The 26,138-nt window shown below is 41.7% G+C and overlaps 1 protein-coding gene across 1 annotated transcript in view; it reads right to left on the bottom strand.

The window, feature by feature from the left end:
* TEAD4 (TEA domain transcription factor 4) overlaps nucleotides 1-21,655 on the bottom strand; it is a 54,993-nt gene extending 33,338 nt beyond the window's left edge. The window contains exons 1-2 of the mRNA XM_013956250.1: nucleotides 21,634-21,655; nucleotides 7,080-7,334 (exon numbers count right to left, since the gene is read on the bottom strand). Coding sequence (XP_013811704.1) covers nucleotides 7,080-7,334; nucleotides 21,634-21,655 — 277 coding nt within the window. The remainder of the gene's footprint in view (nucleotides 1-7,079; nucleotides 7,335-21,633) is intronic.
* Nucleotides 21,656-26,138: the final 4,483 nt, after the last annotated feature.

Genomic DNA, 26,138 nt, shown 5'->3' with positions numbered 1-26,138 from the left:
TGCACAGATATTTTAATATGCAATAAAGTTTTGCTAAGCTATATTTCACACATGCCTGGCCACTCTAAGGCATACATTTAAAAGAAAATTGATTCATGTGATAGACTTCACCTGCTTGCACTGTTGAAGCAAGAAAGCTCCTATTTTCCTATGGCCAGGTCTCTGTACAATCTGTGTATTCAGACTCATCCACTACCTCTATGTATGTAGATCCCCCTGCTTGAGAAATGCTATTACCCTCCTCTACCCAATGTCTGACTAAAGAACAGAATTAAGATAAATTCTGAGAAATTAAAGGGCTTGTGAGTCCACTGGTCTAACAGACTTATTCACATCACAGAAACACAGACAGTATAAAACATAATACTAACAAATTTGAAAAATCTGCAGCTATTCACAGTGAAAAGTAATATTTGGTCACCAGCTAATGCCTACTGTCCTCTGTTTCTTGTGTAAAATCATAGTATGTTTAATCTAAAATCCATCTCTCATTGATACAAAGCACCATCCCACCAGGCTATCCTTTGGGACTAGTTTCACAGATATATTCCTTATAGTTTTCTCTAATATAGTTTTAAAAGTCCCAAATAACAGTGGAAGAGAAATCTCTTCCTTGTGGAAGAGAAATCCCCCAGCACAGGACATTATGCCGCCACAAAGCTGCTTCTGATATCTATCCTATATTTCTTCTTTCTCTCCCATTAATCCTAGTCATGCTCATATGTTCCACAGAAAATAATCCCTGTCCCTCCTAAATGTTAACACCCTTCAGATATTTTTAGACTGTTAGTATGTGTCCTCCCCCCTTTCAGTCATTGCTTAGCCAAGCTATGTATATTTAGCTACTTTAATCTTTCCTCCTAAATCAGTCCCTTCAACTCCCAGATCAATATTAAGTCTGGTATGCTTGCTGCTCTTCTCAGAACTTACTCTATGTTTTTGAGATCTTTCTGGCAACGCATTTGTAAAAACCTGGCCAGAAGAGAGACTCATATGTGTTTGTTTTCAGAGAAAAGAAACCCAAACCAGTGGACATCTATTTTCATTTTCCATATTTGATGTTACCAGGAACCGAATTCAATCTGAAGCTGTAAATGAATGTCTTGTATATATAAGAACACATTAGCAATTGGAAATATTTGGATCCAATTGTGAAGGAACTCTGTGTTTTTAAAAATGGAAAATAACACTAGGGCATTTTACTAAATCTTTCAGAAAATAACTGGAAATGTGTAAAGCACAGCAGAAGCAAAACAATGACTGCAAGAAGTGAAAACATTGACTAATGAAATTGAAACAGGTACTCTCAGATGTAAGGTAGAAGAGTGGATGCAGCTACAAACCATAAGGCTGGCTTAGCAAACAGGAAATCTGATATACTGGCAGTGTAATTTACAAAATAAAAAAGAAGAACGAGTACCTTGCAGAGAAATATACTCCTCCCAATCAACTCAGTCTTGCAGCATTACTAAATATTTGAAATTTAGAAATAAAGCCAGAGGAAGAGCAAAAAAGGTCATGGAGATTTGTTAATGAAGGCAGTTACTTGAACATGAGGAAAGCTCTGTGACTGCAGACATATATACAGGGAAAAACTTAAGCCTACATAGCACTGCTGGCTTTAGGCCTGATAAAAAAAAAAGGGAATACAGAGCTGCTAAAAATTATGAAGGGACTAGAGAAGATTTGTGCCATTTTTTTAAACAACAAAATAAAGAAAAAAAAGTAGTCATAATTTAGAGAACATCTAGGGCACAATAAAACCATTAATTTATTTTTGTTCATTTCACTACTAGGCATGTTAAAGAAAGAAGCCACAATAGTTTGATATTAACTGTTTGGGGTTTTTTTTCTGCTGCAAATACCAGCAGTTTCCTGGCTAGTGGGCATTTCAAAAGAGGTAAATTCCTCAATTCTCAGGAAATGGTTGGAACTTGTGGAAAAATATTTCTTTATATTTTTGCATGGAACACACAGAAGATATCAGTTAAACGGAAATGCAGTTTAACATGAAGAGCCCTAAAGTCAGCTTACAAAGAAGATGGAAGGAAAAACTTCACAAACTCCAGCAAAAGCTTAATCTGTTGCAAAAATCTCCAGAAATCTGGATTTATATAGTTAAAAACAAAGAACTAGAACCACATAAGGGCAAAATTGAAAGCTTACTTAGTGAAATAAAGTCTTGTTAATTAAGCAATGTTGCTGATCTCAATACAAAAGTCACACCTACACCAGAAAAGAAGAAAGGAGGAGAAAAGCCTGCATCCTGACTGATTGTCCATAGATTTAAGTTTCAACTGTCTTGTAGTGTTAAACTCCCTTAAAACAGGAGATTCAATTTTGTTACCAAAACTGCAGGATAAAGGGCTGTTCTATGGTTCTTTAGGTCACAGTGATGGAAGGGATAGGAACTGCAAACGTATCTCCCTGAGGAATGTCACAGCTGAAATCCAAATTCTGCAACTGCCTGGGCCAGGCAGTTCAATCTCAACTAAGCACGTCTTCAGCATGTTCTGATCACTTGCACTGAGACAGCATAAGGTGAGATGCTAAACCAGACAGAGAAAAATACTGACACCTTGAAGGTTTTCATGTGTATAATAGCTGCCATGCTCCTCCCCTTAAGGACAAAAAGGGTTTAAGAACAGGGACAGGCAGCATATATTTTGTTTCTTCAGATTTGTTTGCTTTTCAGTTTTGCTGTTAGCTGGATATTAGAGGTTGGGGAAAACATTAACTAGTAATGTATTACTTTGAGATGAAGACAATATTCTTTTCATTTGCCTTGTCACTTCAGAAGGGGGGGGTGGGATGAACTACCTATGACATGGTAGTTTTCAGCATCAGACTGACCTTTTATAGCAGCTTATTTCATGTTGCAGACTCAAGTCTTTGCAGTTCACTGCAAAGGTTCAGGTTTTAACTGCAAAAGCTTCAGGTTTTAACCAGTAACATGGTTAAGTATGCTTCTCCTGGCATTCAACTTCTAAGTTTTGAAAATTGTTAAGAAGACAATTTCTATCAGTCATAAGAGGGCTTTTACTCACAAAGAGAGGGCACCAGCTGCAGAGATGACTGCCTCCAGCTGTCTGCCCCACAGAAACAGCTGTGCTGTTTGGAAACCAGCTGCTAAACTACCGCGACCTACAGAAGAGCATTCTAACACAAAAAACCCCACTAATTCCAGCTTGCCTTACAAAACAGTGCTCTAAATGTTGGTTCAGAAACAGCTAGATGTTTGTGCAATGGAACACTGGACAGCTAGGGTAGTCACTCTATCAGCAATCCCAAGCTTTACTTCCTTGCGTGTAAATCAACGCCCCAGCTGTGTTTTGTCAAACTAAATCTCACTGTGCTATTTTCTATTTTTTATTTCTCTGTCCTCACTGGTGTTAGCAGCCCCTCTCTATTTAGCATCTCCATGCAAATCACACTGAGGTAGTAAGGCTTTTCCCTTGTCTTTCTCCAGACCAGATGCCAGGAGATCCTGACTCTAACACCAAGCTCTGTGATTACCTTTCTGGTACAAATGCTACTGATATCATTTCTCCCATGGAAAAATACAGTTGGAAAAGGTAAAAGTCAGGTTCATAATACCACGTTCCCATGGTATTCAAGTAGGCAACACTATTATGAAAATAATACCACAGCACCTTAGTGGTTATCAAAAGACACCTGATCGGTAAGTTAATATGCCCTGGACTCACTGCTTTTAACGTCAACAGAATGATCAGGAGAAAAGATAGGATCCCATAGCAAATAAGATAGCTTTTTATGCTTCAAGCATGTGGTAGGCAGAGACTGCTGGAGAAGACAGCGAAGGCTTGTACCTGAGCAGTGATATGGTCTAAGCTTATTTGGTCAGATTGCTGCCTATGGTAATGGAATATGACCAGAAGGAAAAAAAGAAAAGAAAGAGGAAGAGGAGAAAAAAGTCAAAGGCCCCAAGTCACTCTACAGAGAGGAACTTAGCTGACCTACAGATGTAGTAGGAATCATGTCCACTCAGCAAACTCCACACAGTAATGAGCAGTGTAATCTGAAGAGCTGTGAGCAGCAAGACAACCCTGAGGAGGCTAGGGAACATGAGCATGAGGCCCTGTGTATAGACTGAAACGATTTTAACAAAAGGTGCAGTTTTAAACCTATTTAAACAAAACAGTGCAAGTTCTTCATATTCACTTGGTTCTCAAGTTTAGCTTGTTCAACAAGTAAAAGCTATGGAACTACAACTAACTTTAAACTGATTACTGGTTGCCCCCCAACAGGTGAAAGCTGTATAAATTCCACAGGCAAGAGATCCTATGACGTGAAATATCATGCCCAAAAGAATGTATGTTCCATGCAAGCCATCACCAAGTGGGAAACAATAGTAAGGTTCTCCTTTTGTCAAGGGAAAGAGCTCCTGCAGTTCTCCGTAACGCTTCTACGCCATGGTTCAGTGAGTTGTTTGCAAATCAGTCAGGGGACAGCTAAACAATCTTCCCTTGGATGCAGGGCCTGCTCCACGTACAGCTTGTCCTGTTCTGTGAATTGGCTCATAAGCAGTGAGGATGAAATCAGGGACTATATTTATTCTCCCTGCTTGGTCATATCTTTCTACGGATCACAGGCTGGGCCCCTCTTCCTTGGCATGGATGCTAAAGACTAGTATGCAAAGGAGGGCATAAATCAGAGTCTAGAGCTCTGTCAGGAGTACATTGAACTAACTGTCCACGCTGGGAACAGGTGCAGTGAAGGCAAGCAGGGACACTGTCCCATTTTGGGGGTGGGGATGGATTTTGCAGAAAATCTATTCATTTCTTCTCCCAGAGCCTAGTCTAGACTTTTCACCCTGCACATAGATTATTTACCTTCTGTACCTTACAGGTTAAGTTAACTAGAGACTTTCCACCAAAACTCAGTGCATGCTGGGTCAGATCCCAGTTAAGTCTCTTCTGTTTCTGCAGCTCACTCTACTTTGGTTTTGCTTTTGCTCCCACAATTCTCTTATTTCTTTTCCAGTCCATTTCACTCCCAGCCCCAAAGCTGAAGTATTTCAGAGACAAGGGCTATGCAGAATGATTAGCAAATGAAGACAGTCTTAAAACACATCTGTTTCATTAGTAATTTTAAGGATCAGCTGTCACAAACTAGCATGGACTTACAATGGCGAGGAGCACGTTACTACTCTATCCTTTGTAAACCTGACGAGCCACAGGGTAGATTTTCAAGTCAAATTTTAATTGTTCAACATTTCAAGCAAGCATTGCTTCTGAAAGAAGCAGTCCTACCCTCACCTCAACCACGGCTGCTCATTCCCATCTCCATCATCCCTTCCCTAAGTGCAAGCACAAGCAGTTGTGCAGCAAGGCAGTGAAACAGATCATGGATCCAAATTAAAGTTCCCTCCTTCTCCATTTTTGGCCATGTTAGTTTTAAGCTGGATCAGTTCCCTGGTCTGTTCCATGTCATGGTCATAAAAATATTTGTACCAGCACAGAGCAGGAATTGATGTCTACATCAGAATGCTGCCTAGTCTTAGGGTGATCACACTCAACATGGAAGTGTAGTTCTGCAATCAATTTTCTGCCACAGCAAAGCAGGTTCAAGATATTGCTGCCTTCTCCCTTCCTTGTTTCCCATGGTGCAACATGCCATTTCTCCCACTGTGTCAGCCAAACTGTTTTTACAGTTATGATTAAACCTGATCATAAGATGGAAGTGGAATTTGGCTTCAAGTTTACAGCTATAGGCGTGGCAGCTAGCCCAGTCCAAAACTATCACAAAATCTAGATCAGCAGTTGTGCTTGTGTGGATGAGAAAAGCTAGGAAGAGAACCTAACTAAACTCTGCACTGAAGATGACATCTCTCTCTCTATATATAATTATGAGTATGCACACACTTAAGCCATCCAGTGTAAATAAGACCTTGTAAACAAGACTCCATCCAAGCCACCATAGCAGTCTATTCCCTAGCTGAAGGAACAATGACCTGATGGATTGGACAGAAACCTGCAAAATGACGTGTGAAATGCTGCATATGAAGCTTCAGGGTATGGTGCTCCCACGGTGGGGCCTGCAGAGCCACACAGATTCAATAAACTGTAAAGGAAGAAAAAACTCTGAGTATCCGGGGCAGCAGAGGGCTGTTTTCCACAAGATTATTGCAAGTGCAATGAGAAATAGTTTTAACCTTGGACTTTTACCGAAAGATTGTGCACTCTCAGCCTCTGCTTTGCTTTTGAGTCACAGAAGTACCAGATGCCTCCTTCCAAACTAAACAATCCAGCCCAGACCTGCTTTCTGTGGACAACAGCAAGAGAGAATTTTTAACAGCTGTGGAATGGGTGAAAAATCACTTCTATCACCTAGAAGTTGGCTTCTGCTGCAGCTGCAGGCCAGTACTTCTCTGCTTTCAGGACTGAGTAGCATGCTAGCTGAGAACAACTCACAGGTGACAGACATTCATGCTAGTGCTGTAAGAAGACAAACTAGAGTGAAAGAGAGCAGCCAGAGGGGTCTGGTTTCTGCTCAGACTTTTCCCTTTAAGTATAGGTAGCTAAAGAACTGTATACTGTATGCTTGTACAACACCAGCAGGGCCATTCAGGGGTTCAGGAGCTCAATCCGTGACCTTCAGCACCAGAGACACAGACCTTTACCAGTTAGAATAACAAGAAGGTTAGAGAGGGCAATAGAAGATACCTTAAAAGATGGATTTATTCACATCCATGGAGCCATTATATTATACTTATCCAAAACTTAGCTCAGCAGCATGCCCAGCTCTGGGATCTACCTTCTTGGTTCTCCCCTGAAACAGACACCCTTTAACTTGCAATGTTTTTGATTTGGGGAGTGTGTGTGTGTTTCTGTTTGTGTGGGGGGCTGGGAGGGGGGGAGGAACAGGGAAGTTTAAAATCTTATGCTAATTAAAATCTTCACTGACTTTCCTAAATATAACTTGAAGTGACCAACTGCTTCCATTTGGGATAGCCCAAGAGGAAGGAAATAGTTCAGAACATCATTTGATACAAGGCAAGTGGCTTGCACAGGGCAAGTTGTCTGAGGTGCTGTGATGGGCCCTTTCTTTCTCCTTACCATACATCTTGCCTTCGTCTGACAAGATAATCTTCCGCCGTCCACATGGTGGGTAGATGGCTAGCGCTTCCTGGAAGCTCTGCTCAATGTCTGGACTCCATACACCCTCAGCATCATTGTCAATTGGTTTGTCCAAGGCCTCACTGCCCCCCGAGTCGTTGCTCCCCTCAGGGGAGGTGGGAGAGCTCCACTCGTTGGAGGTAATGGTGCCAGCTAGAAACTCCAAGGTGCCAAGTGGAGATGCAGACTCAGAACCTGCAATGACAAACACATCCCATCTTTCAGTTAGAAATCCTCCTCTCTAGGAAAACAGAGGAGATACTAAAGAAAAAAACCTAACAAATACTCAATGAGGAACCCATGTGTGCATGAATTGGCCTTCCCAAGAGTGGAGCACTTCAGTTAACAGCAGAGTTCTACCAAATGCAGAGTTCTGTCTCAACAGGCTCTATCCCTCTGCTCTATCTTGAGATTCAAGCACACAACTGAATAACCAAAACGGAAGGGGTCTACCAGCTTGGCATAGCAACTAACTATATGTGCTCCTAACTCATAACTCATGTGAGTTTTAAGTTCTTCCACCAAGGCTTAAGCAAACACATTTTACTTCAATTTTACCTTAAATGGTAACTCAACCACGTGGTTGATATCATTACCATTGAGATAAAAGCCTTTTCTTCTGCAGACCCTTCTGCTAGAAGAGCCTGCTCTGGATCTTTTTGGCTCACTAGCTCTATATCACTTTCCAATTTCCTTCAAAAGCCTTTGTCTCTTAGTTTCCTTTCCCCTCTGCTGTCATTATCTTTGTAATGTCATTTAACTTTCTGAAGCATGCATACAGGGATTCAGTCTGGGTGAATGACATGACACAAAATAAAGCTGTGATGAATTATCTAGTCATCACTGAGCACTGGGATTGGAATTTTCTTAGATACTGTTTCACTGGACTGGAGTTAGTGGTTGGTGTCATTTTTAAACACTGACATTTCTGCTTCTTAATGATCAGCTGCACTTTTAAAAAGCAGTTCCTGGAGCCAGGCAGTTTAATGGAATGTCTCCCAAATCTCAGCATTATACGCTGGCAGGGGCAGAAGGCACCATGAGTTAAAGGATAAAGGCCTTGGGTTGCAGGTCAAGAATCTTGGGTGCTTAGCTTGTTTCTACCACTCATCTTCAGAATGACCTTGGGCAAATCCCTTACAGTTCTCTGCGGCTCTCTGCCCCTTTATCCTTTACAGATCTTGGGCTATTAGATTGCCAGTGGACAGGAGTAGAAACTTGAACCTAAGTAGGCAGCTACTAGCTCTTGAAAACTACAATAAGTTATAGTCTACTTATAAACCCCTGCAATAAGACAGAAGTCATTAACTGGAGCTGCTAAAACTGTGGTTCAGAAAACACTTCTGGACCATATGGATGCTTCCAGCCAAACACACAGACAAATGTCTTCTACAGACCTCAACCATTCCCCTGCTTCAATTCCAAAACTGTTTACCTTTTTAATAGCTTTATTATCTGAGCCACAAAGAAGGCTCACAAACCACCAGCTAACCTCGTGAAACAAAATAAGAGAGCTCAAAACTTTCTTGTGTATCACCACACTGAGCTGAGTAGCAATGAAATCACAATATGACTTTTTTGCAAGAGCAACAGAATCATCAAGAGCTCAGACATTCCAAGACAGACTGGCTCAGAAATATCACAGTGATGATGATAAGCAGGACAGAGGAGAAGACTGGGCATGGTCTAAATGGAAAAGTATCTAGAATAAAATTAGTGTAGTTTTGCCAAACCCTAGCTGGTAAAAAGATAAAGCAGACCCATTCAGTCAACTTCAAATTTTCAAAAATTCAGGGCTCAGGCATCCAGAAACTCTCATGACATTGACTTAAAAATGTGACATCATGGGCTCCTTTTTATTCTCTGTATTGTTTCTGACCTCTTTGAATTTCATGCTTTGCAAACTTTTCTCCAAGACCATGATTGGCTATATATATATATTTTTTTTAATAAAAGCTGAAATTCTGATGAATTTTATCACTTCAAAAGCTGAAACTGTAAAAGGTTGTAAAATTGACAACACTGGTTCTCAGAAGGTTCTACTGCTCTTTAATGACTTTAGGCAGCAGCAAATATCTATTTTACATCTCCATAAGCTCAAGAAACAAGTAAGATAACACTGGGTGTTTGTATAATAAATTTTTGGATGCAGTATACTTCTCACATCATGATGCAGAGTATCAACAAGTGGTTGAGATGGAAATTCAGAAAATCTAGTACAAGACTTATTTCTCCTGTTAGGATGTTTGGAATATATGAACCACTAGTATGGCCTACCACCATCCATCAGTCCATTTCAATCCCTACATTACATTATTTTAATCCTCTTGACCCATGCTATGCATTTTTAGCACTGTAATAAATGTGGGAAGAAATACAAATTGGGAGGGAGGGGGGGAAGGGAGCTCGGACTTTATCACTCGGACAGATATCTAAAGCAGACTGTGAATGGCACCAAAGCAGGCAGTGTGGCTTTTAGAGGCCCTGAAATAAATGATAACAGTTGCTTCCTTCAGTAAGCATCTATCACCAATGCTCTCCCTTTCATTGGCAGATGCTCAACAAAAAATTATGTGGGTATTTGAGAGACTCTGCTGCTGGGGAAGCAGAGAGTAGAGGAGTAAGTTTCCACATGGAGACTCAGACACAGGAAGAGAAACAGAAGCTACCTGTTTCAGCTGTTCTTTTGAGGTTTCCCCAGGCATCCCTCATCCCTGGTGGCTATCCACACTCTGCATATTTAATGAACATTAAAATCTCCACAGACACAAGGCAAAGACTAGTTTTAACTTAGGCTGACAGACTGAGAAATGGAGGCGTGCATAAAGAAGCCTAAGGTTTGATGTAGGAAATGTATTCATACTGCAAACAGCACAGGGAGCTGCAATTGTCAAAATAGTCAACAGGCTCTCCACCAAGTAAAAACATACTCTTACTGCTCAGCAGTAGGACTTCCAAAGCCACTGGGAAGCTACAGCCACTGCTCTCAAGAGCCGAATCCCCCAGCAATGTGTGTGAGCAGACAAAATCATGTCCTAGGCAATGTATGGCCATCAAACATAGAAAGAATCAGTTCTGAACCAAGTTACTTTAATCTCAATGCCCCTGCAGACATGGATGAACACCTAGCAGCCAATTTGAGCAAGATGCGCTCTATGCTGGAAACTGAACAAACACATCCGAGACATAACTTTTCTTTTTGCCTCTGCATCCACACTCTAGAAGTTGCTGCCTGATCATTTCATGTTTATGAGGCTTCAGTTCTGTGCCAACCATCTTTAGTGATGGAGGAAGCTCTAGGTCCTTTCTGGTCCAAGCTCCAAAATAAGTAGAGGAGGAAACACATGCTGTATGCAGCACACTGTCAACTCCCAGGACTCTTTTCTCCAAATACAAAAGAAAAGCTGCACTGACTTCAGCTAAAGTTGTTTCAATATTCAGGAGAATCCACAGAACAAGAAACAGAATATCTGAACCTTATCTCACACTGGTCTAAATCAAGGGAGATGGGGAACATTGAAGCAATGAGAGAAGAAATGGGATTAATCTTGAAGTGACTAGATGCATTTAAAAAAATTTAAAAAAAAATAAAAGGTTTCTTCTCATTTTTCATCCTAGATCAGCAATGTTAGTCCTAGCCCAAGCTACACCTAAGTCAGTAGGCAATGACAAGCACTATCATGGCCAATCCTAACTTTTCTATACCTTGGAGCCTGATTCTCCTCTGCCTTCTTGTCACTAAAGCTATTCCTGACTGATGGTGAGGGAAGTGGAATTGGGTGGATTGTAAAATTAAGCAGAATGTTTGGTGATCTCTGCCTGAAAAATCAAAAATCACCAGTACACTAATACTAATCAGTCTTCTTTCTGACAGCTTAAGAAGAAATGCCACAGACTGAAATGACCATGAAAATCTCTCATTCAGTAATGTGCTGGGGGCTTTAAGGGACTGCTTCATGTTAAGAACTTAAAGGGCCTGTGCAGTTTTCTTAAATAATTTTGCTCAAATAGTATGCTCCATGTGCAATACCACCCAGATCAGAGAAAAGAAACACTAGTATGGCTAAATTTGGACAGATGCTACCTGGGTCTGTAGCTCTCTTCAGCTGAACACTTCAGGCCTTCAGTGTCCTAGGCTGTTGAACAGAACTTTGAACTGGCTGAAGTAGCCATTTATTAAACCAAGCAAAGCAAACTATAGAGAAAGTGGGGGCCAAACTCTATGGTAAAAGGTTTGGTAGTATGGCAAGACAAAAAACTGTCAGTGGAATCACTTTCCATCAGAAAAGGAGTCTGATCAGAATTAGAACATTTATGTTGAATATATTGTTAATAGGAAAGGTTTAAATAATATTCATTAATGTCTAACTACTTTGCTTTTCAGCATCTAGATTTCAATTTGCTTCTATTTTCCTATTCAATAATAACTATATACATACAGTAACTTTAATGGTGTTTTGTTTTATTGAGTGTTCTAGTATCCTAAGGTATTTTAGTATTTGTAATTTTTTTTTTTTTTAATTTCTGCTTGTGGCAGAGTCTGTAACCACAAAGTCTTCTTCTGTTGTGGGAGGAATCTGATTCTGAAAGGGAGTTTCTCACTAAACAGACAGACTTGCCCAAATCTGAATGCCCTCACTAGCCACAGTTCTTTCGGACAACAACCTCCGACTCTGCTGATCCTCTCTCATAATGGCAAACTTTGCTAGAGCTTCCAGGCTAGATTCCCTCTTTAGATTCCCTCAGTTTTAACCTTCCACTCCTTTTCTTAGCTTTTGCATTTCTGGTCTTGTACCTTACAGTGATTCTTATTCTGATCCCATTCTTTATTATTTTGCTGAGAGATGATTAACTATCTTTCTTTGCGGACTCCAGTCATGCCCTCTCTACAAGGATCAAAGACACTAGCCCCTCACAACACCTCCACCTCATCACCACATCTCCATTTCCTTGTTACGTTGCCCTCTGTTCAAACATTCTCAGTCCCTGTATTTCTTTCTGCCATGGCCCATCTCTAATTCACAGCACTCACAGAGGCAGCCTTTTGGGTCAGAGGAAAGGAAAACCATGGAGAACAGCACAAAAATCTTTCAGCTCCAGCAGCTTCGGTTTAATTGTTCTGCTACTGATAATTTCAATGCTAGCTCTCTTCCCTCTCACACATGGCATCTCATTGAGATTCAGAGATCCTGCAGGGCTAGACAGCTGCCAAGAGCCCTTCAGCAGAGGACTCACTGACAGGGAGTGCATCTTTAATAGACTCTACAGTCTGACACATCTGCTTTCTAATATCAGTCCCACACTTAACTGCTGTTGGTAACAGCTCCCTCCTAAGTGTTTGTAGCAGCTGCTCAACACAAAATCATACTTTCCTGAGGATCTGAAAAACTGTAGCCAGCTGTCTCCAGTTGTTCAGTTTTCTTAGAGCTGCTCTGTCCAAAAGACTCTCCCCCCCTCCCCCCCCCATGTCCACCCCCTTTCCCTCCTGGAATCAGTATCAAGCATGATACACTAAGCAAAGACGCCCCTATTTACTCCTCTCGGGCAGGAATGCTTGCCAGTACAGCCTTGGGGAGTCTGACAACATGGTTCTAGTCTCGGTTCTGAGCAGGCTTCACTCTGAGCAAGTCACTTCACTTTACTGTGGACCCCTCTTCCTCACCTCATCCTTTGCCTCATTTAATGGAATTGCAAGCTCTTGGGGCAGGCACTGCTTCTCATTACAGGTATTCCTTGGTGTTATTGTAATGCAAATAAAAATGCACAATTCTGGCACTTGCTGGCTTGGTAACATGAGCCAAATACTGCTACTACAGAGGATCCGAACCACAGCATTTTCATGTCTGATCACCAACAGACGCAGTCAAATAGATAATTTCAAAAAAGAATGAGTCCAGCCAGAAGAGATGTCCTACTGGTCAAACTATAGCTTTAGAGAAGTAGTTTATAGCAATAAGAAAACCTGGAAACAGCAAGAACCTGTTACTTCCATGCAGAATATACTAACAAGTGTGTTTCCACAATGTAGTGTAGTAATACAAGGAGATTTGGTTTTAGAAAACTAACAGTTTGGAACATGAGGAAAGCTACTGAGTAAGGCACAGTGGCACACAGTGCTGAAACTTACCAGCAGAAGACAGTAGGGAAATTCTACAGGACACTACAGGCATACCTCGGAGATATTGTGGGTTCAGTTGCAGAGCACCGCCATAAAGTGAATATCGCAATAAAGCAAGACACATGAATTTTTTGGTTTCCCAGTGCATATAAAAGTTATGTTTACACTATACTGTAGTCTATTAAGTGTGCAATAGCATTATGTCTAAAAAGACAATGTACAAAATGTGACACAGAGACACAAAGTGAGCACATGCTGTTGGAAAAATGGCACCAATAGACTTGCTTGACACAGGGTTGCCACAAACCTTCAATTTGTTTAAAAAAAAAAAAAAAGCAATATCTGCAAAGCGCAATAAAGCAAAGAGCAATGAAATGACATATGCCTGTACAATAATGGCTCAGTTCCTCTGAAAGAGAAGAATGAGTGCAATCAGTAGATGAGTAGCTCCAAGGGGGAACAACTCAAAGATTGCAAGAGAAGAAAAAAAAAAAAAAGTACTGGAAAGGGCAAAGGTGGGGAAGCACCTATGCATTAGTAATTACCTTGCAACCAGTCACTCGGGCTCCCCAGAAACTGTACTCTAGTCATTAAATCAGTCTAAAGCCAGAGACACTCTGGTTCTGTCAGAAGCTCCAGTGACATCGGAGACAAGCAGGAACAGTTCACAGATACTTTTCAGAGGGCTTCACTCCTTCTGTAACAACTTATCCAAGTGTTGAGACTGTTTACAATCTCAGCTTTCGCCCTGGGCCTCCTGCAATCCCTGTGCAATGCTGACTATTACCTGTGAATACCCCTGTCCATCCAGGACACCAAAGAATCACTGCTGAATCCTGTGAGTAAAACCAGTCCGGGTAGGTGTTACATTGTGTAGGTGAAGCAAAAACTCTTTAACAGGCAGCAGCACAAGGCCAGGCCAGGAAGAAAGGAGAACTGAGATTTCCCTATGTGCATCAGGCAAGGTGATGCAATCACTACATTTCATCTAGAGATTGTGCTCTGAGATTTTTGTCTCTTTCTAAGCACTGAATAAGACTAGTCTACAAAGGAAGGAGTACTACTAGTCTCAGATCACATCTGACATGCGCTTGGGCTCCAGCAGAATGCTTATCACACTGCCTAGCACAAGATCAGGCTCGGTTTACTTGGTACACTGAAACTGCCTGCAGCAGCTGCTGTTCAAAAGGCACCCGACTTCCTGAGCAAAGCAAAACAACACTCAAATTATTGCAGTAGTTGAGCTCTGGCTGAAACAGAGAGAGGATGTAGTGTCCAGCACAGTGATATAAATCAAAACAAGGAGAGACGAGAACTTCTATCAGTACAGCCCTGGATAATGCAGTCAAACAGGATGTGATAAGATAAGACTGTGTGTGGCCTTGCACACCATCCACTCAGTTACATTTGTGATAAATGAAACAGAACACAAAGTCTTGCTGCCCTAAGGAGAAGAAGAAAGAAAAAAGAAAAAAAGAAAGAAAAGGCAAATGCCCACTGAGAAGCTGGTTCTGTTCCCACTAGTCCAGGGTGGCCAATTTGGGGATTAATTGTGAGCCACAAACAGTTCAGATATAGCTCCCCTGTATGGGCTATGTTACAAGGTCACTAGCCAGGGACTGTGCTGACAAAATGACTACTGGGTAATCTACATCTCAACTGGAAGAGAAAATGAGCCAGAAAGGGCAGCTGAGACTGACACTGCCAGGTTGCCCTGGGATCCAACAACACACTGGGCTGGCCCCAGCCCTCAAAGGAACAGTGCAGTTCCTGGGGAGTCACTGTTATCTCGCACGTGGGAGCTCTTCCCAGAGTTCCCATTCTCCCTGATGTCCCGAGACATGTGGCATGTGTCTCGCAGCTTTCCAAACAGATGAAGGTTGTGGTAGGGTGGAAAGGGTTAGCCAGGCTTGTGCTAGTAGCAGTTATATTCCCAACAAGCATGGAGCTGGTTAGGAAGGAATTACCCAGGAAGAAGTACAATAATCATGTTCCTTTACTACCACAGAATCATCTGTAGTGTTAACTAACATGTTTAAAGCATGACTGACTCTTCAAGTACAGGCAAGTGTAGAGACTGATTAAAATGACTTAGGTCTTACCAAATCAAACTTAAGGCAGAAATAAATCATGCTTAGCATTTTACCAAAGAGTATTCTTTACCTTAGTATTAAAGGTTAGGGAACTTTTAACAGGAACCTAAAAAAGTCTTGCTCCTAAATTCACTGAAAGGCAGTTCTCTGAAAATCTCATTGTCAGACTCAGAGAGCCCCCCTTTGACGTATGAAAAAACTATAGCACAAAGAGGCAAAAATCAGACTGAGGGTAAAATACAGTCAAGAATTTCAAGACAAGAAAAGATGACCTTTAAAAGCAATTTGTAATCGCAGGTGCTTTAACTTCAAAGGGGCTCATTTTTCTTTGGATTGAAGTTTAATACTTTCTGGAAATCGCGCATCTTTTGAGTCTATCAAGTATTCCAAAATTGAGGGACTCATAATTTGGATATTACAAAACATGAGGGCATTAAGTGGTTGTTTCCCATTCCTGACTTCTGTTCATGATGCCTCTCATCTTCTTGTCTAGGACTCAAGGGTAGATGTCCTAAAAAACCTCACGACTGTGACATACTTAGGTTCCCATGACACCAATGGCATAATTTCACATGAATTCAGACAGGAGACAGATGTTGATCCTCTCTAAAATCTCATCCAAAGCAGTGAAAATATTCAGCTCCAAAACAATAACGAGCCTACAACAAAAGCAATAGCTGAACGCGGGCTAACAGTCTTTCCACGGAATAGATGCAAGCACTGACCACAGCTCATGAGCGCAGCCAGATTTCCACATTTGTAGTGTTTTCAGGTAGTCTGTGCTGTGGAACAATCTGTGCATCGCCCTGTCCAGCCAGGGCTAAGAAGGTCCATTATTAAAGCCCCAAGACAAAAACAAACCACACACAGGCAGACTGTGCATATAAAATGGGACCTCAGTTCAGTCAACCAACTAAGCATATGCCCTGACTGTAGTAGGAGTTAAGCAGGAGCTAAAAGGTATTTGGTAATTTTGATAAACCAGTGCCTAAAAGTAAGGAACAACCATGAAGCATATATGCCCCATGGATGAGCTCTACTCACTACTGCCTACCAAGCAGCATGTTCTCTGGGGACTCAGAACCCACCTCAGCTCAGAGTTGGAGTACACACACTCCATCTGAAACATGCAGCAAGTGAACACTCACTGTTTACAGCTCAAAAAACTCAAAAGATCATTTCTTAAGGACTGACACTCAGAAAAGGCCACCAGATTTGTTCTTCCATAATGCCTGAATCTTGCTAGCAGACAAGCAGATGCCAGACATTTTAGCCAGTTCTCCCACCAGCTGACAGTGGAGCTGTCCTCAACTCAGAGTAGTGTAATTTTGTGGTCAGAACCCTTCCCTTCGGAAATAAGAGCGTGTTTACTGCCACAATTTAAACTGCTATATACGGATTTCACAGAAAGCAAGCAAAAACCGTGAGCACCTCTAACTACGACCCCCAACTCTCAAACTGGAAGCGCTAAGCAGAGAAAGAGGAAAAAGAAAAAGCAAAAACTGAAAAACACAAGTTAAACTTACCCCTAGATATTACAGGAAAGCACAAACCTTCTAATTTATCTCTTTGCCCTTCCAGCCCCTTCTCCCCAGGAAGGTCAGCAGGTTGTACACCTTCTGCTGGATTAATCTACAGGGGAACAAGGGCAGCCAGCCAAGCAAAACTAGATTCTTAAAGGGACACAGCCAACATAGACTTGACTCCATTTTTTTTAGAACATGTTCTTACAAATAAAAGCTGTGACCAAAAACAAACAGTGGAAAAAGATGTTTCTTCTTTAATTTTCAGTTAGCTTACTAGATGGATACAATACAGCCATTTTCATTGTTTGTCCTGCAGAGTCATTTTCTTCTATTTGTGTAGATGTTTCACACATGAATGAGGGAGGGAAAAGAATTTTTTTTTTTAAGTTAGTGAGATAAAGTAAAAAGTGGTAAGTAAGGAGAAAGTCCTCTTATGCAAACCTATTTCAGACCTCTCTTTCTCCCCCCCGCCAAGCTGACAAGATTTTCAAACCAAGAGAACCTCTCTAAATCCTGCTACTCTGATATCAATGAGTTTTATTTCAATGACCTGTTCAGGAGATGCATGGTCAGGCAAGATGAACTTACATACATCTGTAAATCATCCTTTCTTTTGCATTTTCCTATCTCAGTTAACACATGTTCAATGCTCTCCTGACTTTTCCTTCAGTTAAAGCAGTTCTGGTTACAATAGATTAGACTTTGTCTGGACATCTGTCATTAATGGTTACCATACTGTTCGAAAGGAAGCACTCTGAGGACTATGGTAATTTATTTTCTCTTTGGCAATAGCAAAGCAGAATTTTCAAAGGCTTGTATCCAGGCTTTGAAAGCCACTCACAGTCATGTCTCAGAAGCACAGCAAAGTAAAACATCTAGCTATTAGCAATCATATTCTAAGATATGAACAAGGTAACTATAAAACTACAACGGAACAGAAAAACAGAGCCAATGACTCAGCCAGTGGCACCAGGAACTGGAAAACCTGCCCCTCCCTATCAGGAAAATATCTAATTCATATGGTGTTAAAAACAAAGGGGATTGACTGATCATCTCCAGAAAAAGGAGGACCTCAGGGGCAGGAACAAAACAAAACAAAAATCAAAAAAAAAAAAAAAAAATTCCCCCACCAATCCTCTCACCATGTAGTCTCAGATCTTGTAGTGCGCTCCATGCAGGCATACCGCTGATTTTTTGTAAGGCTCTTTCCCAGATCATGGCTGTAGAAAGTAACGTGTTAGGTATTTATTTAACATGGCGATGAGCATATTGCAGAAACCGCGGGAATGAGAGGGGAGTGTATTATGAACAATAAGTAGCATGAGTTTATAAATGCTACTGTAAATCTTGATAAACTTGATTGCTTTTCAAAGGAGGAGAGAATTACTATGAAGTTAGAAAATGAAAAGAATACAGTGGATGATGTAACAGGTTTACATTTAGAATTGCATTTGCTACTTTCTAAGGAAATCATAGCTGAAAATTAATTTAAATTGCTTGGATAGTATTGCTTATATGATCAGTAAATTAACTAACAGCTTCAAAACTAAAAATAATGATATATACTCATGTAACCAACAGTCACAGGGATGTCTATTGGTTTGTTGCAGGGATCTGTGCTAGTCCAGTTTTACTAATTAATGATCTAGAAGACTGGAACAGGCATGTTAATGAAATTTGCAGATGATATAGAATGAAATTTACAAACACCAGTGTGCAGAGACAATTCAAAGGGATTCAGACAGCTCAAAAAACAAGACAACAAGGGTGGAAAAATATCCCAAAATAAGACTCTCTGGAAAAATGTAAGGCCAAGAAATTGAAGAAACACCAACAGAAAACCAGAGATAAATCAAGTGAAGAAAAAGCCCTGTTAGAAGCAGGAGCTCAAAACATGCAAGAGTGAGAATGAGAGAGCAGCTTGAAAAGCAAATACTTCTACAAAATAATGGATGTAACTTTTGTTTGTCTGTGCTCAGCTATCACTTCATGCAACAAAGAGATATGAATCACCTCCAACATGTGGAATATCACATCTCATTCTGCAAAAAGGACAATGGACAAATTGAAGAAAGCTCAGAGAAGAGTATCACAACAATCATTAGGCCTGGAAGGACAGACATTGAAAAATATTAAAAACTGAGTCTGTTTAATAGTCTGTAACAACTTAGAAGGTGCAAATGCCAAAAAAGAGAAAAAACAATCATTTCAAAGAAGTGCACCAAGGCAAAAACTGTTGCAGTAGAATACGACGAATTAGTCTGAATGTCAGGTAAACTTTCCTGATGACACTGGGCTATGGAAAAGCTGCCTATGAAAATTAATGGAAGATCCACTGCGTGGTATTTAGAAAAAAAGAATGGACAAAGGACAAATCTGAGCTATAGGGATGGTATGATAGATCTTTACAAAGAAGTTAACACTGAATTGTTGCTTTCCTAAGATACAGTCCAGTGGCCAGGTAAGACAGAAAATCATGTGACTACCACAGAAGTGACTACAGGCCTAGTCCAAGGAACACTGGTCCCAAAGAGCTGGCATAAGATGACAATACTGCCAAGAGAAACAGCCCCAATCTTCCCCACCACTCAACTCTAGTCATTGTGCCTCATCAACCACACACACCAGCATTTATGTGACCATATGGTTAACCGGACTGGGGAACAGATCTGGCTGAAAACTAATTCGCTAAAAGATAGGGTTATTTTTCATCTGGATCAGCTCCCTGGCATGGGAGCTCCCTGGGTCAACAACTGGCAGTGCAAATACCCACACCAGCGACAAAGGAAAGTACCACCACCAGTAGAGAAACGCACAATTGGAGGCTGTGTGGACAGCTTCTTTCTTCAGCAGTACCAGTCTAAAATATTTGTTGACCCACCCCTTGAACTCTGTTGAGATGGAACAAAGAGCTCAAAGATACGGTCAGGAAAAAAAAAAAAAAAAAAATCCCACGTTACTAAGAAAGGAAAGCTGTGAGGATGAGTACAGCATCATTCCAAACAGGAATAATTTCAGGCAGGAACTACTGGAGACTCTGTACTTTTCAACAGCCTTCTCAAAACTCTACTTATTGTACGAGTTCTGTAAAACAAACATCTGACTGAAAGAACAACAACTGTGACTTTATTTTAAACACAAGCAAGATTCTGTGCCATGGAGCCCTTCTTCTCTTCAGAGCTTGGTAGTACTGTACTCATGCAGTTTTTCACAGAATTTCCATGATATATGAACATTAAAACATGTACCACAGTAATAACTTAAAATACTTTAAAACTGACAGTAAAATTAATTCAAAATCCAAAAGATGTACCAGGAAGCCAAGAGAGTGGGGAAATTCCTAACATCTACCACCAACAGGAATTCTCATGTACACTGATTCCTCCAGAAATCACCTCTGAGAGGCCACGACCAATGAGCGGATACTCCTGTTCAGACATAACAGACGTGTCACACTCTTGAGTTTGATCGAAAAGTCCAGACCAGGATTTTGGAAAAACCCGTAAGGTGACTCTGCAACCCTGGTTGGCTGCCTTTAAACTCGCCTGTGAAATAAACTTCCAAAGAGAACCACTGAGTCCCTCAGCATCCAACAGCTTTCATAAAGAAATCCCTCTGTATTCACTACAGCACAGCCCGGGCTTTTCTCTGTCGTAAGAAAAAGCTATCACGACCAAAAGTTTTTAACTTTACTGCTGATCGTAGAGCAGCTTTAACCAGGCCCTAACCCTTGTTATACCATCAGTCTCTGTTTTGCCCCTTGTTCTGTCCCTCTCCCTCCTCTCCCTTGCTCTATGCCCTATCCTACTGCCTATTTCTCTCTGTAGAGGCATAAACAACAAAGTTTCCAACATCTACACAGACGGACAGACAGGTGAATAAATGCTCCATCCAGTCTGTACACAGGCAGTGGGATCAAGTCTAGGGGAAGCCAATCTGTTCTGAGTGGTAGGAGACAAGAAAGAAAGAAAAAAAATTTCTTTTTCCCCTCTCTCCCACCTATCCCCCTGTGTCTGAAAAGTATTGGGTCATTTATCTGTCGAGTGCTCAGAGAGCTCATATCTTAAGGTTAGAAGTGCAGCTTCAGGTTCAAAGAAAGCAAGACAAAGGTAGATTGTTTTTTTACTTTTTTTACATATAAAACATCATAAAGAACTTTACCAAAGTCCTTTTTTGCCTTTTTGAGTTACACTCCCCCCCTCCCCCGCTTCTACAAAAAAGCACTGTCTTCAGCATCATATGCAAGGAGTTAAGTGGAATTATCTACATGAGACAAAAGATAAGTTAGGGAAGCTTTTTTGTTTGCTTTGTTTTTAAAAATCCCTTCCCGAGGCATGCCACCAAATTTCAACTGCTCTAACTTCTGAATAACTTATGTATGAAAACAGTATTATTTCATCTTTTGATTGCCATATAAAAAACCTCACATGCTTTTTCATGGACGGGCTTTTTTTCCCCAAAAACATCTTCCAGAATTTATAGTAAAAATCATACCCTTACTACAGAACGTCCTAATCCTCCTCTCCACCCTCCCCTCAAAACATCTCTATAAAAAGGTACAGAAATCTATTTTTTCTCCATTAGAATTACTAGCAGTTTTCTCTTGCTACAACAAGCTGCCGAGTTCCCAAAATCCCAGCGCATAAACGGAATGGGGGAAGCGGCCAGCAGCCTCCATTGAGAATTTCCTGATCACTTCCTTTGTACATTTGTGCCTTTTCTGTCACACACGACCAGCTTCAAACCCTTCCTTTTACCTTTTCTCCAGCAGGCACCCATTCCCCTTTGCTCCGCGCGGAAGCGAGTGTGAAATTGCGTGTTCTGACCTGAGCAAGCGGAGAGCGGCTGTTGTTCTGCAAAGGCAACGGGGACCGGCTTCAAATCCTTCTTCTGCTCCAGGACTTTCTGCCAAAAGAGCAGATGAGGATTATTACTATGTGCCTGCCTCTCTCTCTCTCTCTCTCGCCCGATTCCCACCCCCGAGTCTTCAGGGGTGGGAGAAAGGGTTGGGCCGGGAGAGCAGGCAGAGCAGTTTCTCACTGAACACCGCCAAAGCAGCGAGAGAAAAAAGTTGTCAGGGAGCCGCGTCTGCCCCCAGCACGGCTGTATCTGGGCTTTGGGGCTCCCCCCTCGCGGGTCCCGCCGCCGCAGCGCAAACAATGCCGGCAGGGCATGCCCGATGGCCGAGCTGGCCGGGGAGCGGGGAGGCAAGTAGAGGCAGTAAACGTGAGTGGGAGAAGGGACGTAAAGCACCCCCCAGGGCAGGGGAAGGCAACTCACCTGAGGAGCGCGAGAAGGCAGCGGGACGACAAACGCAAGCAGCAGCGGGAAAGGGAGGAGGCGGCCGGGCAGCAGTTTGGGAGGAAAAGGAAAGGTTTTTATTTCCCCTGGAGTTTGAAAGGAGGAAGTGAGGAATGCGAGGAATGAGAGCTGGTATGAAATGAACGCGGCCGAGGGAGGGGACTCCTGTCTAACGTAGAGGCTGGAACAGGGCTGGGGAGGGAACTGCCCCCGGGGGGGAGGTGAAAGAAAGGCTGAGGCGGAGTTCGGAACAAAACCCAGCGGGGATCGGCGCTCGCTGGCCCAGGGCGTGTGTGACCACGGAGGAGGGAACACGGGCAATAGCCGGAAGAAAGGGGCGGGGGAGGCGCGGGAAGGCGCTGCCCCACGAACAAGGAAGCACAGGAAGGAAACTCCAGGCATCCGCAAAGGAAGGGGGGGGAGGGGAGGGGAGGGGAAGGGGGAGCCTGGCGGCAGGAGCCCCAGCAAGTGTCGGGAGCGGCGGCCAGACGGCCCAGGAAGCCTCCAGAAATCAGTGCGGCGCAGAGGGCGGCGGCGGCACCAGAGGAGGGGGCGCCTGGGCCGGGCAGAGAAGTTGGAGTCCGTGTTTGGGCTGGGTCGTCCTCCTCTCGGTGGAAGAACCGTGAAAACACTCCTGCTTGCCTGCTGCTTTCCTAAACTTGGGGACACAGACGGGAGCCAAACACCCCCAACAGACGGCAGGGGCTGCTGGAATATCCACCGCGCCAAGACGGTGCCGCCCGCGGCTGCGCAGCCCCTCCCGGCCCCGGCAGGGGCTTACTGTCTCTTATTCAGCGGTCACAGTCACTTACACCTTTGGTCAGTCTATGACAGCTTCTGCTGCCCTCCTGTTAAATTTTCATCAGCATTCTTTCTCCTTTGCTGTTGTCATACTCGGAAATAGATCACCATAAACATCTGAAAAAGCAAAACCACAGTCAAAAATAAGCCAAGGGACTTTAGCCATTTCTGTCTGGAGCACTGTAACTGTGGGCACTTTTCACTGCCTGTGTGCCTATCCCCCTTTTCATTTTAATGTGCACAAAAATCATCTTACTGATTATGAAATCCTAACTTCAAAATCCCTTTTGCATATCATGATAGCTAAAGAAAACTTTACCTTTAGGCTGTTATGTTAAAATGTAGCACATCATCCTGATTCAGCATTGCCCCACTCTTTCCTTATACATCCTTGCCTTCCTGCCTCTTTTGTCTTTTTTCCTACATTCATTTAGAAAATTTTGGGGGATGGTTGATTGTTTTGTGCCATGTAGCACAAGGGGTCCCAACCCAAGTAATACCAGGCCAGTAATAACGCTGAATTGAAAAAAGAAGTATATTGGTAAAAAGCCTATTACACTGTTAAGTGCATGCATACTAGAGAGTTTTAACCAGTTGATCAGCAAAAACCATATAAAGTAGCAAAAATGATCTATTTTCCAAGTTACATGTATACTAGAAACACTTGACCAGCATAGGAGTGCTGCACTAGAAAATGCTGATACAATGAAGTTCAGAGCTGCACTAGAGTTGAAAAGACACATCCCTAAGAACAAAAGCAGACAGTCCTAGCAAAATTGCAAATTTAATAAATATAAATACATCCTATTAGGGGCTTTGGACAGTGCAGCTACAACAACAAAACAATCAAACTTCTTCATGTCTCCAGCAGGTGACATTGTCACAGATGTTTGTAGCGTGCATATAACTACCTGTGCTAGAGTTACAACAAAGTTGGTTTTGTCTGAAACTTCAATCTATTCAGGAAATGGTCTGAGAAAAATCTCAGCTTTTGGTAAGGAAAACCCAAAGCTAAGAAGTTCATAACTCTTTCAGTTGCATAGGAAAGCCTGAAAACAGGACCTAAATGCATTCTAAAGCCTCAGAAACCAGATGGCAAAAAGCACCACTTTCAAAAAAATTAGTCTTGTGATTTGGAAAGCAATTTTTTTTTTCTGAGGTTGGCAGTGCTGAAGATAACTATTGCTGGTAATCTTTTTAAATACAATTATTTTTCTTTGTAATGCAATGCCGTAATCATTTTATGAATACTTAAGGAAAAATTTTTCTGATGCAACTGTAGGAATCAGAAGTATATACAATATAAATAAGAGGAAGTTACTAAATTCAATTAAATTATTCAGCCTTTTTTAATATAAAGCCCTATAATGATCTCATCCAGCTACTGCTTCTATTAAGTCCTATGAAAAATATGTAATTTTATGAAAAATGAGCATATATAAAAGGTAGGTCATTTCTCTTCGCATCTGCTCCCTCTGCGAACTCTAGGCCAGGTCTGATGATAATGTGACTAATGAACAGTTTTGCTCCCATTCTCCTGCAGAATCAACATAGCTCAAAGAGAAGGAATTGAATCCTATTCCTTCCTGTGAATCATCACATAAATTGTTTGCAGGACTCCAGTCAAATCCACTCAAAAGAATGGAGTATTCCCCCCCCCCCCCCCAGTGGTGATGGTGAAGCAAACCATTCTGCTTAGAACGGGAAGCAGAGGGAGCTGGGCAAGCTGAACAGACCTAACTCCCTGACCCTTTACTCTGTTTAGCTGAATGATTTTGATATGCAACTTTTAAAATAAAGACACTGTTCACAGTAAAATATGCCCCTTAATAAATAGAGGGCTCAACTCAATTAAGCATTAAGAAAAATCAATCCTATGTTTTCTTCTGCATTTTAAGCTGTTTTGTTGTAGAGAGTGCAGTGGTCCCCCTTGTCTGGTCATTTACTTAAAGTAATATTTCCACCAATTCCATCCTCTAGAATATATTCATCTATGTATATAATCTCTAAATTAAATGTTAAAATACCAGAGTAGGTTACAGTTATAATAGCCTTTACCTTAACACATTTTGGTGAAGTCTGGTTTGCTTCTGGATTTGTTTCCTCCCATCTTGGGACCAAAGAAGTGACTTCCAACTTCCAGCAGGGAAAGAGTAACTCCACATAGAACATGTTAAGGGACAGAATGAGAAGACAAAAACTCTAGAATGTGCAGTTCAAGAGATGTAACAGTAACAGCTGGTACAGGGTCTCTGCCTTCTTTCATTGCAGGGCTTCTGATTCTTACTACCTCACAGTTGTAGAGGTTCTTCCCCTGTTAGTAAGGAAACCCTCACACCACAGTTGTCTGTGCACTGGTCTAGGTAGCAACAAATTGCTCAGCTATAGATATCTTAGTTTCTTTCTAAGTTCTGGGATTCAGCTGTAGTGACTCCAAACTACAGTTAAGGACAACAATTTGACACTATAGCTGAGAGGTTGGAACTGACTATCAAATAAGAAGCCAGTCCATAATTCTGTTTCACAGGACTTTGCACAAACTCTCAGCTCTTGGCCTATAAACCATGAGGAAGGCTTGCTTGCCTTCTGTAACAGGGACAGGAAATCTAATTCAATTACAACTGAGAGGTTTATAGAACTATTAATATCAGCAAGTGGAAGAGTACTCTAAGTACTGTCTGCATAATAATTCTATTATACTTTAGCAAAAACTCTGCTATTGCTAATACCAAATTCAGCAGCAAAACTTCAATGAGAGTGGGACTCATCCCTAAAAAGAACAAGAAATTATTCATTGCCTTTGATGTTTGTGAGCCTATGAGCTGTTGTAGTCTGCTATGCCTGCCTTTAGGATTCATACTTAACAGTTTAATATGATGCTTTCCTTGTTCTAAGCTCTTCTTGGGATTTCCTGGATGTTACATTTGTATGCAAAGGTAAATAAGTGGCAACTAATATTACTTTACTGAGCAAATCACAGTTTTCCCTCCCAACTATACCTAATTTGGCTGAGATGGAAAGAGTTGGAAGAAGAGATAGTGAGCAGCTTGCATCAAAGAATAGGGCCTACACAGACAGCCGTGTCAGTATTTGATTGTTGGAACCACTGTATCTCCGCTTAGTGAGGTTCATACGTCTTCCAGTGAAAATAAGAAACATA

This window comes from Apteryx mantelli, chromosome 1 (assembly GCF_036417845.1).
Source record: "Apteryx mantelli isolate bAptMan1 chromosome 1, bAptMan1.hap1, whole genome shotgun sequence".
Classification (NCBI taxonomy): Eukaryota; Metazoa; Chordata; class Aves; order Apterygiformes; family Apterygidae; genus Apteryx; species Apteryx mantelli.
This window is presented reverse-complemented; position numbering and strand designations above follow the sequence as displayed.